Source organism: Podarcis muralis, chromosome 2 (assembly GCF_964188315.1).
Source record: "Podarcis muralis chromosome 2, rPodMur119.hap1.1, whole genome shotgun sequence".
In the NCBI taxonomy this organism is placed as follows: domain Eukaryota; kingdom Metazoa; phylum Chordata; class Lepidosauria; order Squamata; family Lacertidae; genus Podarcis; species Podarcis muralis.
This window is the reverse complement of record NC_135656.1, coordinates 103,195,543-103,214,792: the sequence shown is the minus strand read 5'-3', so window position 1 is coordinate 103,214,792 and position 19,250 is coordinate 103,195,543. Positions and strand designations below refer to the sequence as shown.

The window sequence follows — 19,250 nt, the reverse complement described above, 5'->3', positions numbered from 1 at the left end:
GTCAAGATATGCTGACTCCAGGCAGCGCTCTCCCAAGCTTGTTCTAATTCCTGCTGCTCCAGAGCACATCCGCGGCACATTAATGAGGCCTTATGAAAATGGATTGCGTTTCAAAACGCCAGTGTGATTATGGGCTCGCCTCCTGAAAACCTAGCCAGCTCCTTTTGATAGTTTCATTAGGCTGAATAGGGTACTAATAGTACTTAATATTTATATAGCACTATACCCTGAGTCCCTGGTTAATAGCTAGATTTCCCAGAGGATCACTTTTAAGAATGCGGTCAGGAACGGAGACCTCAGGCTTTACAGTACTCCTGTGTTGCTGCTGGGTTGACAACTGTGGGGTATACCCTTGTCCTAAGGGGGTTCCATTTGACCCAAAGAGCTCCTGTTGCTAAGCCCTGCCTTAAGTGCTCTTACACACACCATGCTGGTAACACACTACTATAGGGTAGACCTATAGGGTAGACCTAGGGACGTGGGTGGCGCTGTGGGTTAAACCACAGGGTGAGCTCCCGTTGCTCGGTCCCTGCTCCTGCCAACCTAGCACGTCAAAGTGCAAGTAGATAAATAGCGGGAAGGTAAACAGTGTTTCCGTGCGCTGCTCTGGTTTGCCAGAAGCGGCTTAGTCATGCTGGCCACATGACCTGGAAGCTGTACGCCGGCTCCCTCGGCCAGTAAAGCGAGATGAGCGTCGCAACCCCAGAGTCGGTCACGACTGGACCTAATGGTCTACCTTTATAGGGTGGACCACTATTTTATTTTTGCAGACAGGAAGCTGAAGCTAAGAGATTATTGCTTGCCTAAGTCTTCTAAGTGAAATTGTGGCTGATGTTGGAACCACAAACATGTAGCGCATGTTCCTAACCATTATGAGTTCCTGGGGGCTAAAACTCATGTAACAGAGAGATCAACCCTCCCTTTTAAGCGTTAAAAGCAACTGCTAGGAGGAAGCCTGGTTTGGATGACGGGTATCACATTGGTGTAAGAGTCAGTCTGCCAATTACTGCTTTTGACTTGAGCCCAAAGATTTGTATTTCAAAATTGGGGTGTTTGCTTGTGCTGTTGTCTCCTTAAGCCTGCGTTACTGTGGGGTTGGTGTCAATAGTAGAGTCCAGGGCAAGCTATTGGAGAAGTGCCAAAATCAAGATGCTTGATGTAAAGTTGGCAAGAGAGTTCCATAAGCTGTCGTGTGGTGGAAGGAAGGAAAAACTTAAGATTGCCTGGGTACTCTTGCTGTGAGAAAACTTCTCAGTCTGAAGGGAAGACTCCGTGAATGGGATTTTATAAGCTTTGGTGGAGACCATTTGTGACGGGGTCAGCTGACAGTGCCCAGTCATGTGGTATGGCCTATTTCACATCTTTGAAATAGGCTTGCGGCAAAAAACACTGCACTGCGACACAAGAAATAAGGTGCTGGACTTGACTGCCGTGAGCCCTGGTACAAGACCTCCCAGGGTGCTTAACGGGACCCCTGGCCTAAACTGGCAAGGCTCTTTTGATTAGGAAAGGGCACCATGTTGATAGCCTTATGCTGTATCAGGCTTCTGGAAGCAGATGTACACACCTATCATTCTCACAACCAGGGTGTGCACCTGCTCTTCCCTTGTCTCAGGCGACGTGTATGTAATTGTATTCCAAATGCTTCTTATTTTTGTGATGCCTGGATTTTCATTAAAAAGCCTCAAAAGGTGATGGTACAACCTGATTATCTCGTTTCAAAGTAAGGCGGTTGAAGTAACTCCAGCAACAGCAACAAAAATGGACAGACCTAGAAAAGCTTACATCTGAAACGACCCAGTCTTCCTTCTTGCTTGCCTTGGCCATTTCCCTCCTCTTGCCTTCCGGTCCACATCTATAGGTAGCTGTTTTCTTGGGGGGAAAATATTTTCATGAATATTCAGAAAAAAACCCTTCATTTTGAAAACAAAGACAGCAGCCAATTGTCACATATTTATGAGCAGCAAGATCTGAAGGAGCCATGTTGCTATGCATTTGTTAAAACGTCCAACAAGATGCGAAAAGCCCACCCTTCGGTGTAATCCCATCCCTCCAAGGTAGCCATGCATGGGGGTTTTATTAATCTTTTTGCCCTTTCTCCCCTTCCAATTTCCCACCTCCAAAACACTCAATTCACTCCTCCAACAAGTCATGCACATGGTTTTTCTTAATTCCCTTCCCTCTCCTTCCCTTTCTATTGTCTGCGACCTTGTTATTTCTCAGGGGGAAAAGCTGTCAGGTGACACATTTGCATTTCTTCTTTCAAGGAGCCTCCTCGCAGCGGAGGAAGCAGGCAGCTCAAAGCCTCAAGTATATTGTCACAAACCACCAGTTCCAGGATGTTCCTGCACACAAAGGCCGCGTCACAATCTCCCTTGTCATTTTTCATATGCCACACGCCAAGTGAGCCATGGAGCACAGTAACCAGACACACAGCTGGTGTGACATCCTGTAAGTGACACTGTCAGAAAGTTTGATGCTTTGTCAAATGAGATCTCCTGTGCAGCAGCAGTGCCTGCACTTCCCTTGTTTTGAAAATTGGCAGCATGCAGGGCTCTGCGGGTGCACTGTGACAGGCACGGCCTGTCCAAACCCTGTAGCCAAAAGGAACTGAGCTAGCGTAGGAGACCCAGTTTGTGAAACTAAGACCATTGGAAATAGCCGAACTAACTGCAGGCCCTCAGAATTTGGCAATGAATAAATTCCTGCCTCTATGCTACTTCCCTTCCTTTTTCTGTCACTGTTTCAAGATAACCTTTCATCATCTCCTGTGTCTCAGAGGCACGGTATCAGTGTCCCTCCCCAGCATCAAATGATTTGCCAGCTCCTGCCTTGCCTGCATCCCTAAAACCCAAACTTTCCTCTTTCTATCAACTACCAAAATGTTTGGCTATGTTCTGGTTGTGTCTTACCTTTGATGACATCTCTCCTTCCGGCATTTCTCATCTTCAGAAACCAAATGATAAACACCATGCTCTGCATAAACTTCTAAGCTTCTCCTCACTTTTACAGCAATTTGCCACCAACTAGATTTTTTCTTATAGTTTTCCCCCACCTCTGCTGCTCCACACAAGCCCACCTACTCTCAAATTCAGTTTTACCGCCTTCTCCCATTATTTGTTATGTCTGGAAGCTGTTCTTCATCCAAAAAGTGGCATAGGCGGTGTTCCTAGGTGGTTTTCCATCAGATGGTGTTGCCTATTTATAGTATTTTGCAATGTATTTGGCATTACTACTGAGAATCATACGTGTACAATTACTTATGTACCTGTTATACGCTGACAGTATGTACAGCTTCCTCCAACATTTCTCCAATGAAAATTTGTTGTCGCTTAGTCCTGTCTGACTCTTCCATGACCCCATGGACCAGAGCACGCCAGGCACCCCTGTCTTCCACTGCCTCCTGCAATTTGGTCAAACTCATGCTGGTAGCTTCGAGAACACTATCCAACCACCTCGTCCTCTGTGGTCCCCTTCTCCTTGTGCCCTCCATCTTTCCCAACATTAGGGTCTTTTCCAGGGAGTCTTCTCTTCTCATGAGGTGGCTAAAGTATTGGAGCCTCAGCTTCAGGATCTGTCCTTCCAGTGAGCACTCAGGGCTGATTTCCTTCAGAATGGATCGGCTTGATCTTCTTGCAGTCCATGGGACTCTCAAGAGTCTCCTCCAGCACCATAATTCAAAAGGATTTTTTAATACTTAATAATAATTTCGGTAATGATACAGCAGATATCTGATTCACTATTGTTGTACCTTGGATACCAAGTATTGTTTTACCATACGTTTATTTATATTGTATAGATCTAATATCAGCTGAGGAAGCCCTTTGGAGTGAAACAAGGGAGATTTCCGGAAACCTATTTCTGCCCAAGTTAGCAGTTTGCACCTGCACCAGCCACCTTGTGCCAGCAGTCTACATCAGCTGTGTTGTTCTTGTTACCTTAAGGACTTTTCTATTTTTACCTAAGGATTGTGTTATACAGGATCTTACAAGAAGAAACAGTAAGAAAAGATAAGAAAAGACAAAATGCATTGATATTTGAATTCATTGGTTATATACCATACATATGAACTGTGTATGTTGCACATACTGGGCTTGACCAGCTTAGCTGCAGAGACAGAACTATGCAAAGCACCTTCATGTCTTTCTCACGACACTGTTGGGAAGCAAGAAATTTGGGTGTGCAATGTCACATCTCTGCTAGCGTGCTGCGATGTCAGGCAATTGTATGCATGCCTGACCTCTGGACAATGGAATCCTGCTCTTTGTGCTCTCTCTGGTTTAAGTATAGTGAGAGTGTGGACTTCACCCCCGTTTTATATGTGTTGTTTTAATTCTCATAGGCATTAGCACGGGGTTGTTAATTACTCTGGAATAAAAGGGATGTGTATTCATCCTTTCAAGATTTATGCAATGTGTTTAAAAAGCTGTAAGGTGATTTGATATCCCCCCCCTCCCGGAATGCCACTTGAGAATAAAAATGGTTTTATCCAACAATAAAAAAGTGAAAAGACATTTTATGGTACAATTCCCCTTGAACATCACACTATATTTCTGGAAGTACAAAGATGCATTACATTCTCTTAAATTAACAGAGATGAAAGAACAAGTCATTTTTTTTTGTACCACACCATCATTCATAGATGAACCTGGTAAATATATTTGATTCAGCGTAATTTGTTCATGCAGACAAACCTTTCCATATTTTATGTAACATCAGCTAGCCGAACAAATGTATGTGAAAACCCCCAAAACTTGCTTAAGCATTCTATTAAAATATAGCACAAATCTATAAAAATAAGATTGTATCATATTCGCAAGTGACTTGGTTTGTCTACACACACTATGGACTGGTGTAAAGTTTTGGACCGCAGAGTAGAAAAAGAGTTAGCTCTGCATCAGTACTTTGCAAATGACCCAAGTCCTGGGACAGCGCCAAACAAGCGCCACACTTCTTGCTCTTGCAACCGGCTATGCCAACTCATAATATTTCCCAGTTTCAGGATCAAAGTAACAGTTTAGGCATGGATCATACAAGAGAGTGAGAACTTCGTCTTCTTCAGCCTCAAAGTCACCCCCTTCACCTAAAATGAAAGGAAGAGTCAATTAATTCTGGTTTGACCAGGAAAACAACCACCACAGGTGGAGGAGATACAATATTCTAAACTGTCTCACAGTATTACACCAAAAGTCTATTTAGTCCAGTATTTGTTTTCCAGCAGTGGCCTTTGGGAAGGTCACAAGCAGGGCATAAGACAACAGGCCTTCTTCCCCTGTTGATAGAGGTGTACTGCAATGATAGATACAGGAACCACTCTTAGCTTTTATTGAAAATTAAGTTACTTTACTGTGGGGCTGCCTCTGCAGCTCTCCAGCCATTGCAAAGAAGGTGAATTCCATGTAAGAGTTCATGGATCACAAATAAACAGTCAACACTGTAAAGCCTTTATACCAGGCGTAGCCAACCTTTTTATACCTACCGCCCACTAATGCATCTTTCTTGATGGTAAAATTTCCTTACCACCCGCCAGTGCTCGATGGAAGGAAGATTCAGCTTATGCCGCAGAACCCCCTACCGCCCACCTAGAATCCTGAAACGCCCACTAGTGGGCGGTAGGGACCAGGTTGATTACCCCTGTTTTATACAAATCCACCGTAGGAATTTACTTGGAAGAATGTGTGGAATTCTGATCAGTACGTCTCAAAAAGGATATTGTCAAACTGGAAAGGTCAATCAATTGACCTCTATGACGGAAGATTAGAAAGTTTGGGGCTTCATAGTTTACTAAAAACAGAAGCAAAGGAGGACATTGTAGAAGTGTGTAAAATTACTTGTGGCATGGAGAAAGGGGACAGAGAGAGGTTTTCCTCCCTGACTCATAATACTAGAACTCAATTATTCAATGAAGTTTGATGATGGGTGACTGACAGACAAAACCAAGTACCATCCTTTCCCACATAGCAGTTATGCTATGAAATTCACTACCACAAGATACGGGGATGGGCACCAACTTAGAATTAGGCTTAAAATGGTGATTAGACAAATTCATGGAGGTTAGGGCAATCAGCAGCGACTAACCAAGTGTTGAGAGGCTGCTTGCCTCTGAACACCACTCGCTGGGGAACAACAGTGGGACATGCCTCAGGTCTTGTTTGTGGGCTTCCCAGAGGCATCTTGTGGGCCACAGCGAGAAACAGGTCACTGGACTAGATGGGACTCTGGTATGACCTCGAACCGGGCACACAAAGACGCCAGGCTGAGTAGAAGTCCTAGAGAAACTCACAACTGTGGCTAGAAATTCCCAGTGTTTCTTTATTCCATCAAACACATATTTTTTTAAAAAAAAGAATGCCGGCAGAGAGCTATGAGCCCATTTCACGAAAAGTCTTTTTATAAGAGCTAAAAAGTAAGGTAGATGATGGATAATAACCTGATGGCAAATAATAATTCACAGCTGAATGCAGGCTGTATTCTACATTTCATCTAAAGTGCTTACCTCTTTCTCAGAATGACAGTGCGAAGTAACTGCATTGTATGCTCTGCTGACTCAGAGTAATGGCCTGTTATGCCAACAGCAGCGGCTTCACAATGTTTAGAATGTATTTACAGCTGAGACTAGACAAGTTACAGGTTATGAGAAATGGGAGGGTACATATTGTGTGCAGATACCCCACTCCTGTTCCATTGTGCTTTTTCCTTCATGCTTTGTTCCTTAACCAGCTTTTTACATCCTTAAGAACACACAACTTCCCATCCCTAGGGGGCTGGATTAAACCATTTCGGAGTGGCGACAGATGAACTGAATGGTGCGTTTTATTTTAAAAGCTTGGTAGCTAAACTGGCTTGAGTGCGAGCTTTTGTTGCATGGCACCACATGAGATTTATGAGCAGCAGGTGACTGGTACCTACTGTATACTGCTCGTTCACAGCTCATAACACTATGGGCGCTTCCAGGCTGTCAGCTGGGAGAGGGATTCAAGCACACAGCAGAACTTTAGCTTTGTGCAATTAAAGCGGATTAAAGTGCTCTGTTGGCCTAGTGCAACAAATCCACTCGAACACATGGCCTTTCTGCAGTCTGAAGGGTGATGAGGGGATGCATTTGAAAATGTGGGATAGATGAAAGACTAATGGGCAGGCCTGAAAACATACTATAAGCAAAGCAAGATGGATGTGAGATGAATGCTCACTGTAAGCAAGCCGGAATGAATGCTAAACTCCGTGTAAGCAAATGCAAAATAAATAGTTCATCTGGAGGAGTCCTATATTCTACCAGTGGGGCCAGTACGCCCAGTTGGTTGGGCAGCACCACAAAACTGTCTAAGCAGCCAGATAAAGCCACTGCAGACAGAGAAGGAGATATGGACCTGGTCATCCCATACTAGAACAAGGAACAGGAGGAGGACATTGTCCTCATACCCTGCTCGTGAGCAGCTAGAGTTGTCTGTCTGTCTAGCCACTCTCAGAACCAGAGTGCTGAACCAGATGGACCCTTCTAGGGTCTGACCTGGGATGGTAATTCTTAGGCTGGGAAGAAAAGAGAATCAACATGGTCGTCATTATAATAATGGGGGCTTTTACAAAAAGAAGCATTACTCACATCCCCCCCCCTCCCAGTCCACGCTATCCCTTCAAATCTATACACCTCTTGGTTTAGTAAAGATACATTTCTGAAGAAGCAGATGCTCACCAAACAAACAGGGAGCTATAAAATGGAAAAACGGGCCTTTCATGTGTTAGCCGTGAGTTATGCCTCCAAATAAAGGATATCACAGAGATCTTTTATTAGCATGAACAACAAAATTGAGTTTTTGTTTTAGGATCTCATTAGAGATGCATATAAAAGTTGACAAGGATATTCTGTACCGAGTAGTAAATAACCACAGGTTTTCTTGCCTGATAACTTGATTTTGTTATCTTCAAGCCTCTGTGTCTCTGTGATTTAGGAGGCATCAACCTCCTTCAGATGGCAGCTGCTTTTTGTACTGCAGCTTCCACTATGTCTGTAATTCGCGACTTAGTGACAAGGGCCACTGCACTGCAGAAATAGTCCATGCAACTCAGGGGAGATGTACTTATGCTAAGACAAGGGGACCGCTCCTCCTGGGACGTGACCCCGACCCCAGTCCCTGCAGGGGGAGCTGTCAGCCACATTTAGCAGCAAGAGAATGCCAGCTGCAAAGCTTTTCTTGACACAGAGGGAGTTTATAATGTGGCCTGGAAGTGGGGCTGGGATCGCAGGGATTGCACAACTAGTCCTATATGCCCAAGAGGGCAAGCCTCTTTAGAAACTGAGGGGAATTATAAAAAGTTTGTGATATGGCCTTGGGGTGTGTGTGCATGTCTCCTGTTCTAAAGGAAAATGTCAACAACCTCACTGGGTACGTCCAAAGGAGCTGCCTCTATCTTTTCGGCCCTGGCATTTAAACTTGTCTCATGGATCAGGTTGGACGTAAGCAACAAGAACTTTTTAAAAATGTGGTGTAAAATAACTTCTTTGCTTGATTTAAACATGTCTCCGCTCTGTTTTGAGGCAACTCATCTGAGGGTTTTGAACTGTAAATATCTCTGCAGGTTTATAAGCTGATGAAGCAATTCTATGATTCTATGTCTGAAGTTTAGGGTGATGTCTTCTATTCAGACTCCTGGTGAGAGGTCCCACCTTCAAAGGTGTGTCTTCTTCTACTTTGCCTTAATTTTGTGCTTAAGCTCTTGCTGTGTAAGCATGGTGTTTGCCCACTTTCTTGTTGAAGTGCCCCAAACTACAATAGCTATCTATATGTTGCTTGTGGGTTGTGGTGCAGCTGATGTTTCTGCTGAAACTCCCAACTACGTATTTGAGGAGCTGCTGATTGTTTGTGAGATGAAACACCTTTCTAGTTCTTAAATAATCAATGACCTTAACCCTAACATAGTGGCACCAAAACAACAAGAAAGAGAGAGGAGAAAAATGGGAAGGCAGAGAAAGAAAACACATTTTGATCTTACACATTTGTACCGATTCTACCTGTCTGATTGTGAAAAGAACATCAAATGAGCCCAGCTAGTTCAGGCCATCTACGTCCAACATCCTGCTTCCTACGATGGTCAACAGGAAATTGATTGCCAGGGCATAAGTTCTTCTTCTTTGGCAATCACTCGTAGCTGAGTAAGATTGTCTTCCATAAACACGGTTTTAACAATGAGTCCGTAAGTGACTGTGGAGGCCAATTCTGGATCCACACGTCCTTCCACAGTGGGGACATTGGTTTCCGGGCGGGAGTTGATCACGGTGTGGATTTGCCAAGCGTGCCTTCCTCTTAGCACGTTTCTCCCTTGCGTCCTGAGTTCGAGTGTCTTCAAAGCCCATGACACCTTTGGTAAAGGCTGTTCTCCAACTGGAGCGTTCGCAGGCCAGTGTTTCCCAGTTGTCAGTGTTTATACTACATTTTTTTAGATTTGCCTTGTGATAGTCTTTAAATCTCTTTTGTTGACCACCAGCATTACACTTTCCGTTTTTAAGTTTGGAATAGAGTAGTTGCTTTGGAAGACGATCATCAGGCATCCGCACAACATGACCAGTATGCCAGGCAACAATGTTTCTTTTCCCCCAGGCTTTTGATTTGGAGGGTTTTAGGCAGTGCTTTTCTTCTAGAAAAAAAGGTGCCGATACTGTCATCAAGATGAATGTATTGCCTAGAATGTTGTTTTTATTCCAGACACTCCAGATCCTGGACAAAATGGACTGTTTCAAGAGGTGGCAAAAAGACATATCAAAATTTGTCTGGCAGGGCAAAAAGCCCAGAATAAACTTTAAGATCTTAACTGATGCAAAAGATAGAGGGGGGGTTTGCCCTGCCGGACCTGAGACTTTATTATGAATCGGCAGCGTTTTGCTGGCTGAAACAATGGCTGCTTCTTGAGAACACAGACATTTTGGATCTGGAAGGGTATGACAATAGATTTGGTTGGCATGCATATATATGGTACGACAAGGTAAAAATACATAAAGGCTTTAAAAACCATATTGTCAGGAAAGCACTATACAATGTTTGGATAAGATATAAAGATCTATTGGAAAGTAAAACTCCCAGGTGGCTATCACCAATGGAAGCTAAAGAGACAAAAAAACTTAATATGGAGTCCAAATGGCCAAAATATTGTGAAATCTTAGAGCAAGATGGTGAAAGGGTTAAATTACAGAGTTATGACAAATTAAAGTCTAAAGTACGAGATTGGTTGCACTACCTTCAGATAAACGAGGTATTCAAACAGGACAGGAAAATAGGTTTTCAGATGGAGAGGTCGAAATTAGAAACAGAATTGTTAGAACCCAATACTAAGAACTTGTCAAGAATGTATAATTTGCTGCTGAAATGGAATACACAAGATGAAACAGTAAAATCAGCTATGATCAAATGGGCACAAGACATAGGTCATGACATTATGTTTGATGACTGGGAAAGGTTATGGAATGTTGGTGTTAGATTTACGGCTTGTAATGCTTTGAGAGAAAACATAATGAAAATGATCTATAGGTGGTATATGACCCCAGTCAAACTTGCAAAAATTTACCATTTGCCCAATAATAAATGTTGGAAATGTAATGAGACTGAAGGTACTTTCTATCACCTTTGGTGGACCTGCCCGAAGATTAAAGTCTACTGGGAAATGATCTATAATGAAATTAAAAAGGTCCTTAAATGGACATTTTCTAAAAAACCAGAGGCTTTTCTCCTGGGCATGGTGGGCCAATTGGTGCCAAGGAAGGACAGAACTTTTTTCATGTATGCTACCACAGCAGCAAGAATTCTTCTGGCAAAGTATTGGAAGACGCAGCAGCTACCCACTCTGGAAGAATGGCAAGCGAAGGTGATTGACTACATGGGAATGGCAGAGATGACCGGCAGAATCCGTGACCAGGGGAGTGAGACAGTGGAAGAAGATTGGAAGAAATTTAAAATATACCTTAAAAATTGTTGTAACATTGAGGAGTGCTGAGATGCTATGGTCTTAAGAAACAGAGAATTGCAGCTGTAAATCATAAATTTAAGGGAACTATAATGAAGATGAGTTAATTAATTAAATGGAGGGTTGCTGTCAAAAGGGAAAAATAAGGATGCAGAAAAAGGGAGGTATGGGGAAGTCCGGGAAATAAGGTGAAGGAAAATGAGTTTATGAAATTATACATGTTTATTTGTTTGTATGTTTTGTTTTGTTTTATTGTTTGTTTTTATTACATGATTGGAAAATTAATAAAAATTATTAAAAAAAAAAACAATGTTTCTTTCCCCCCAGGCTTTTGATTTGGAGGGTTTTAGGCAGTGCTTTTCTTCTAGAAAAAAAGGTGCCGATACTCCATGCCCTTGTGTACTCCCAGAAAAAAGCACTGGTTTTAGGTATATTTGTGGCCCCTTCCTTGCCTACCTTTTAGTGGGGTGGGGTGCAATATACCTTTTATATACCTTTTATGTATATTTGGAGATATTCTTAGGCTTTTATTCTGTTCTGACAATTATTATATTATATTATATTATATTATATTATATTATATTATATTAATCATGTAATCTCACTGTATACAAGTTGTATAAGGGACAATAAAGTATTTCAATTTCAATTTCAATATTTGATTTTAGTGTTTGGACTATGTTGTAAGTCACTTTGGGTCACTTTTTGTTTTTAACCCCCCCCCCCAACTAAAGTTCAATTAATAGTAATGGAAGTAATAATAAAAATAAGATTTGGAAGGCAGGTTAGATGAACAGAATCAGAATTGTTCTGGTTGCATTTGAAGTAGTTTCTAAGGTCCAGCTCCTAGGCTAGCAGCTTTGGAATCAGGAATTGCAGCATGACTACAGGAAGAACTGGATGTCATGAGGTTGCTATGAAGAATCTTCTCAGGCCCCTATCAAAAATATATATCTAATGTGTCTTTAACTCAAGGATTACCATCCTTTCCCTTTGGCATGTTTAGGGCCCTTAGCATAAAGTATTGCCAGATCCCTCACCGCAAGGTCCTGCCTTGACAGCTAGTCTGCTGTCAAAAGCAACGGCAATTTTACATGCCCATGAAAAGATTCCCAATTTGAGGAGCATCGTCTATATTTGAGAATAAATCACTGAGATGGCTTCATTCTTGAGGGTAGCCAAAAGAAGCAGCGGAGGTATACTGAGCTATCGCATGAATTTTCCGTGTTTGGAGGAAAAGCAAAGGAGCCCATTGTAATAATGAGAGCAGTGTCATGGCGAACGTGGGGAGAGAGCAGTGGCGTAGTGCGGAGTGTGTGTGTGTGCGGAGGAGGCAGATCGCCCCAGGCGGCACTTACCTTTGGGGGCGGCACAACGGGTACGGAGCCCAAGGTGGTGCGCAAGCCCAGGCGCCCCAAGAGCCCAACGCACCACTCGCAAAAGCTGCACGTGGATGGGCTTGCAGTGCACCCATGCTGCTATGTCTCCCCTAACTGCCCTCTGGTGGCCAAGAAGGATGCAACAGGCACACATTGGCCCCTGTGAGCGGCACTGGGCTATTAGGGTGCCTGAGCCGCCATGTCCGTCCCAGCTGCCCTCAAGTTCTCCCACACCTCTTCCACTCACACTGGTCTTACCTTGAGTGCTCAGGTGTGCTGTCACTTCAGGATGTTCTGCCAGCTGCTGGCTTGGAGGAATGATAGGAGGGCTGAACGCATTTAACCAATCCCTGAAAAACACAATTTAAATAATTAAAGTTCGGGATGGGGGGAGGAATGTAAGTGTAGCTTATGTAGCAGCAGATATGGCTTTGTGTAACATGAGGCCTAGCCAACTCTCCCCCTTCCACCTTGCTACCTCCACTCCTTTCCTTGACTGGTTCCAATTTGGCAGGGCAGTAAAATGATATGATGATGATGCTTATTATTATTATTATTATTATTATTATTAATTTATTTATTTATACCCCGCCCATCTGGCTGGGCTTCCCCAGCCACTCTGGGCGGCTTCCAACAAAGTATTAAAATACAATAGCCTGTCCAACATTAAAAGCTTCCCTAAACAGGGCTGCCTTCAGATGTCTTCTAAAAGTCTCGTAGTTGTTTTTCTCTTTGACATCTGGTGGGAGGGTGTTCCACAGGGCAGGTGCCACTACTGAGAAGGCCCTCTGCCTGGTTCCCTGTAACCTGGCTTCTCGCAGTGAGGGAACCGCCAGAAGGCCCTCGGCGTTGGATCTCAGTGTCCGGCTGGAACGATGGGGGTGGAGACGCTCCTTCAGGTATACAGGCCATAAGCTGTTTAGGGCTTTAAAGGTCAGCAACAACACTTTGAATTGTGCTCGGAAATGCTAATATGCTAACAAAAATGGGAGTGCGAAAAACAATATTAGTGTTCCTTTTTAGGGAAGCTCTGAGCTGTATATCTCACTTTTTGTTTACTGTGCTTCATGGGCACGCAAGGATAATCCACTGTAACCACTGCTCTGTATTTGGTGAAACTAGCAAATTGTAGCCCAGGGAAAAAACCGAATGTTCCAAAAGGCACTGCTTCTTTAAGGTAGCATTTGACCCAGTCCGCAGAGAAATGCAACTTGAAGAAAATGCTTCTTTGACAAAATGCTCTCCTGTGAAAATAATTTAATACTGACATTGTTTCAATATAGTGCGCAGCACTATTTACAGCTGATTCAGCAAATATAGGAGCCAGGAGCTTCCAGAATTTAATCTCGAAACATTAGTTAAGAATCAGATCCATGATAAAAATGTATATCCTTTTGTTATCGCTGCAAAGAAGCAGAGAACAATCACAGGTACCTCACCTCCACCCAAGCTCTAGAAAGGCATTGTATTTGATTCACGAGGTTTCTTGGGCCCCTTTAACTTTCAGAGAGATTGGGGATGTGGTATAAGAAAGGCTGGAGTTTGACAACAGGTAGTTCAAAGAGCTGAAGATATGGAATGAAAGAGGCACTACAATCTCTGGTCAATCAGCTTTCCAGGTCTTTGTGGTACTTGAAAAATAATTTCTTCCGCTTTAAAGAACAGTTTTATTTTCAATGTAGGGGCGTGCCGATGGGAGCCCATTGTGCTCCATCCCTCGCCTGTATCTACATGTGTTCTTTTGATTTAGAATACATTTTGAGTGATTTGAACCCATTTAGGAAGCACTTATTGGCTTATTATCGTTTTATCGATGATTTAATTTTTGTTTTGGACCAGGATATGTTCTTGGAATTTGACATTTGGTTAAATCAATGTGATACAGCTTTAAGATTTATTGGTAAAAAGAGCGAGGTAAGCGTCTCCTTTCTAGATGTTGAATTATTTTTTGTCACTGAACGTAATGAACGTATCATTAATTTACGTCCATTTTGCAAACCTACTGATAGGAATTCCTTACTTCACTATCATTCTAATCACCCGGTCCAATTAAAAAATAGTCTCCTGTTTAGCCAATTTATTAGACTCAAAAGAAATTCTTCCCTTGAAACTGATTTTCAAAAAAATGCTGCATCCCTTTCCTCTTCATTAAGAGATAGAGGTTATCCGCAGGAAATAATTCAAACAGCCTTTGAAAGGGCTAAAAGAACTTCTAGGCAGGAATTGATGGCACCAAAACCTAAAAACAAACAGGATAGGGTTTTTGGTTCTATAGAGTACACTTGTTTATCTTCTTCCATTGTAATTGATTAAGCGACATTGGCACATCATTTCCCATATTCCAGGCTGTGAAAATGTGCCTATTTTATGCAAAAGGCGCACTAGATTGTTTAGGAACCTTCTTCCCCACACTGATCTACTTCAATATCATAATGATGACCCACACACAACGTTGAAAGGGCATTATAGATGCGGTCATTGCACATGTTGCAGATTTGCTTTGCCCGTGAAATCATTTACCAACACAATAAATGGGCGAAAGGTTGTCTTGCAGCAGTTTACAAATTGTTCTACAAAAAACTGTGTGTACTGTATCCTATGTGCTTGTGGGCTTCTATATGTTGGTAGTACTACTCGTGCAATCAGGACTAGAATGTCTGAGCATAGGTCCAAAATACGCAATGCTTTTCTAGACACCATTAGTCCAGCATTTCCAGCAAGAGGCTCACACTGAAAATGACCTGAGTTTCTTCATTCTGTTGACTTTTTAAAAACTACCCTTTAGATCTGTTGATGTACGAAGAGCCTTGTTACAGAAACAGTACAAACTAATATTTCAATTAGGAACCTTGTTTCCAAAAGGTTTGAATACCAAATTTGACCTTGGATGTTACATATAAATCAATTTTTGTGCCATTGTTTGTTTAGCAACAATAGAGAAGTGTTACTGTACCCTTAACAATGTACCAATGTGATGATTGATTCCATGCATCTGTAATGTATTTAAATGTTTGTTATTACCAGTTTCAATATTTACTGTGACTGTGAGTAGTTCGTACGATCTTCTGTCTTGAGCGAACCGTGTTGAGTGATTAGGTAAGACACAACATGAGATGGTATTGCACATATTTTATGGTCTTTCATTTATTGTAACTGGAATGCATTTTGTATTATTTAGCACTATTGACTGATGAAGCTTGCTGCGAAACCTGGATAATATCCGGAGAACAGGTCTCATCAATTTGGCTCCATTTGACTATTTGTACCACTTTCACTATGGGAGCGGTGAGGAGTTGTTTTCCCGCAACCGTGCACACACATATGGCTTTGCGCCTGCAGCAAAGTTTACACATAAGGCTTTGCGCCTCCAGCAAATGACTATTTGAAGAACGCTTTCTCGCAACCGCTCCTACGTATATGGATTTGTGCTTCCAGTGAACGACTGTTTGGAGAACGATTTGTTTGCTCCAGCCGTGTAATGTAATACTTACCGCATACACAACCGGTATAGTAAAGAGAGAGACATTAGTTCATTCTATGTTTATGAGTCTCCAGGCTTGGTTATGCACATTGCACTTTAGTCTGCTCATTGTTTAGTAGGTTTATGAGTTTATATACCTATTCTAGTAAAATTGTCCTTTATATTCATAAGCTAGCTTTGGTGTTGTTGGTTTGTTGTACAATCATTGTCATTACACCCAATACTTTTTGCGTATACTTTAAAATACATTTCCCCATCAGCCCTAGCCAGTATGGTCAATGGCCAGGCGAGAGTGCAGACCAAAACATCTGGCAGGTACTAGGTTATGGAAGACCACTATACGCATTGGCCTGTAAACTAGTCTCATTGAGCCCAACGGGAATCAAGTTGTTTTCATTTATTGATTTCTTACATTTACTGTTGAGTAGACATTCAAAGGATGGTAATGTGGCTGTGAAAAAGCATGATCTGTCGCACAGCTGAGGGGCTATTTAAACTGGCAATATGGTCCCCATATCAAAAACAACCTCACTACGGCATTATTAGATGAAACTGTATCAGACTGCAGCTTGATGCTTGCTATATGCTCAGCATCAGAGCACCTGCATTGCATGCAGCTGGTCTCGGGTTCAGTCCCTGGCATCTCCAGATAAGGCTGAGAAAGGCTCTCCGTCTGAAACCTTGGAGAGCCGCTGCCAGGCAGTGTAGATAACACTGAGCTATCTGCAGTGGCGTAGCGTTGGTTGCTTGAGCTCGGGGTGGGTGGGTGCAGTCCAGGTGGGGTGCACCTGCCCAGCTCTTGCTGCTGAAGAAACCCCACCCCTGCCGGAGCCACGCTGACCTGCCTGTCCAACCATGCAGGGGAGAGCCCAGCTGACCAATGCGGCCCTTAGTGGGCAGAGCAGTGTACCAGGCTGTGCCGTGCAGGGGTTGCATGAATTGGGGGGGGGGCACCTGGGTTATACACCCTCAAAAATTGTGCCTGGGGCCATGGGCCTCCTGGCACACACAACCCCCCAATGCTATGCCCCTGGCTAGGTGGACAAATGGGCTGACTCAGTTTCAGGCCTCTTTCTATGTTCCTTTGGAACAGACATTGTCCCACAAAAGCTATCCCCCTTTACTATTTTATTTGTAAAAGACACAGGCTCCTCTAACGATCTTAAAGCTCCAATCGTAGACAATGAGAACTAATGATAATAATCAGCTGAGTTACTGAACCAGTTATTAGGAGCCTGCAGAGTCTGCAGGAGCCTGACGACACTTGCAAGGCAGTGGGAACGTTTTCTGGGGAGAAGCTGAATGAAGATGAATAGGCAGACAGGCACGTTTTAGCGTGATTTTCAGAGATGGCCAGGACTAACAGCTACAGACACCCCTTCAAGATATAAATATCGCTGGAAATCAAGCACAGTGGCAAACTAAAGCCACACTATAGTGCCAACGTTTCTTTATCTGTTCCTCCAATATCTTGCCCATCAGTTCATGTGACAGCTATGTATTTCTGTCCCTTCCTCCCATTATGTATAATGTTATGGGCATCTGTTCACTGTGGAGTCCTTCCCATCTGCCAAAGCATCTGGATAAATGATACCATACTGTATTGATTTATTATCCCAGAACCATCCAAAAAAAGACTGTGAGGCTGGCATACACTTTCATTTCACAAACCCATCCACCCCCACCTTTAGGCCTGCCTTAAACCGTGTGCCCAATTTCAAATCAGCAGGATGAATCCAGCCCTCTCTGAGCAACTCATCTCCGTCAGCCTGCTTTCTTAGCTTGCCACCCCATAGCCCACCCAGCTCCCAGGCTAAGAGCTGCTGCTTCAGGTCTCCCAGTATTTCAGGCAGCCTTCCAAAGCTGGATGTTGAAGTGGGCAAGGATGGGGGCAGAAATATGGTTCAGGATTCGTATAGTAAAGTCCAGGGTGAGGATCAAATCACATGTGATGGAAATCAAAGGGTAGTTACACCACTCCATATGCTTTCTTTCTTTCCTTCTAAAAAGCCAGAACAAAACACAAAAGCAGCTACCCAGGTGATAGGACTTTGAAGAGAGACCAACAAGGGCCATCTTATTGTTTCTACTGTGGTGGTTTCCTCAGTCAAAACAGGCCCCTTCAAGCTGTTTTGGCCTCATGAGTGAAAAGGTACGGGGGGGGGGGGCGGAATAAAACATTGAGGGAAGAAATACAAGAGGTTGATACAAGAGGTTGATGCACCCTCCTCCCCACTCTGGCTCCCTTTTGGAGATCATAGGCTGGTTTTTCTTTTTTTTAAAAAGGAAAGAAAATGCCAGGGGAGTTTAACTCAAACTTCTTGCAATCACCACAACAGTTAAGTAATCCACCGCCATTCTCCTGGCTGCACAGAGAAAACCACAGATAATGGCTCCTCTAGGAAATGGCTGCAGAGGCAGCGTTTTGCTCCAGTAAATCACAAGATTTGTTGGGGAGACCTATAATTAAGAAGGGAGTTTGGGTTGGTTAATCCACAATTCCGCATACTGTTTGCTTATTACCTTATTAGACCTGATCTACTTTGGGGAACTTGTTCTGCAGAAAGTTCCATATTAAGTCACTACTTCTCATGCTTTTTTGAAACTGTCGACACTCCTGAAAGTTAACAGAATTTCAGGGCCAGACCAAGACATTTTCCTGCCTGAGGCGGAGGACAAAGGAGTGCTTCTTCCCCATCCCATGTACAGAAGGGAGTGGAATGCTACTTCAACACTGGCAATGATGCATAGTCTTCTACTTGTCCCCTACAGCGGAGCGGTGCAGCGGAGGCAATCTGGCATCATGCCCTCAGCGATGCTTTCCTCACCTTTAGCATTTGCTGCCTGCCCCATTCTGCCTAATGGTAGGGCTGGCCCCATGGATTTGCCTTGCCTTCCTTGGACTTAAAGCTCTTTGAGTATTACTTGCCTAGCTCCTGTAACCTCAACAGTACTTCCTTTCCCTCATCCCAGCTCCTCACCCCCGCCCACCAAACCTATACACAGGCTTGTCATTCATTTCCTTTTGCAAATGAATTGTCTACAAGCAGTAAACAACACTGTGAGTGTCGTTTGCCCATAATTTCTTACAAGAAGCAAAAATCCCCCAATCCAATTATTTCGCATGAATCACAAATATGCTACATTTGTGGAAGAGCCATAGCTCAGTGACATATATCACACTTTGTACATAGAAGGTCCATAGTCCAATGCCTAGTCTAGTTAAAAAGTACTGAGGCAGCAGTCATATAAGAGAGACAGAGATGTCTCTGAGGCTCTGGAAAGTCATTGTCAGTCAGAGTAGACAGCACTGGATTGGTTGGTGAAATGGTCTGTCTCTGTTTAAGGCAACTTTGCATGTTCATATGTTGTTATTTTAATATAAAGAAGTAAATGCTACACTTTCTGTTATGGTGAAATTTACATTACAACCACCAACT

General features: G+C 43.1%; 1 protein-coding gene across 6 annotated transcripts in view; it reads right to left on the bottom strand.

Annotated features, from left to right (window-relative positions):
* Positions 1-4,499: 4,499 nt before the first annotated feature.
* Positions 4,500-19,250, bottom strand: part of CFAP20DC (CFAP20 domain containing) — a 143,031-nt gene continuing 128,280 nt past the window's right edge. For all 6 annotated transcript variants that reach the window (XM_077925102.1, XM_077925101.1, XM_028719577.2 and 3 more), the window contains 2 exons: positions 12,588-12,679; positions 4,500-5,083 (listed from right to left, as the gene is read on the bottom strand). In XM_077925102.1, coding sequence (XP_077781228.1) covers positions 4,971-5,083; positions 12,588-12,679 — 205 coding nt within the window. In that variant the 3' untranslated portion in view covers positions 4,500-4,970. The remainder of the gene's footprint in view (positions 5,084-12,587; positions 12,680-19,250) is intronic.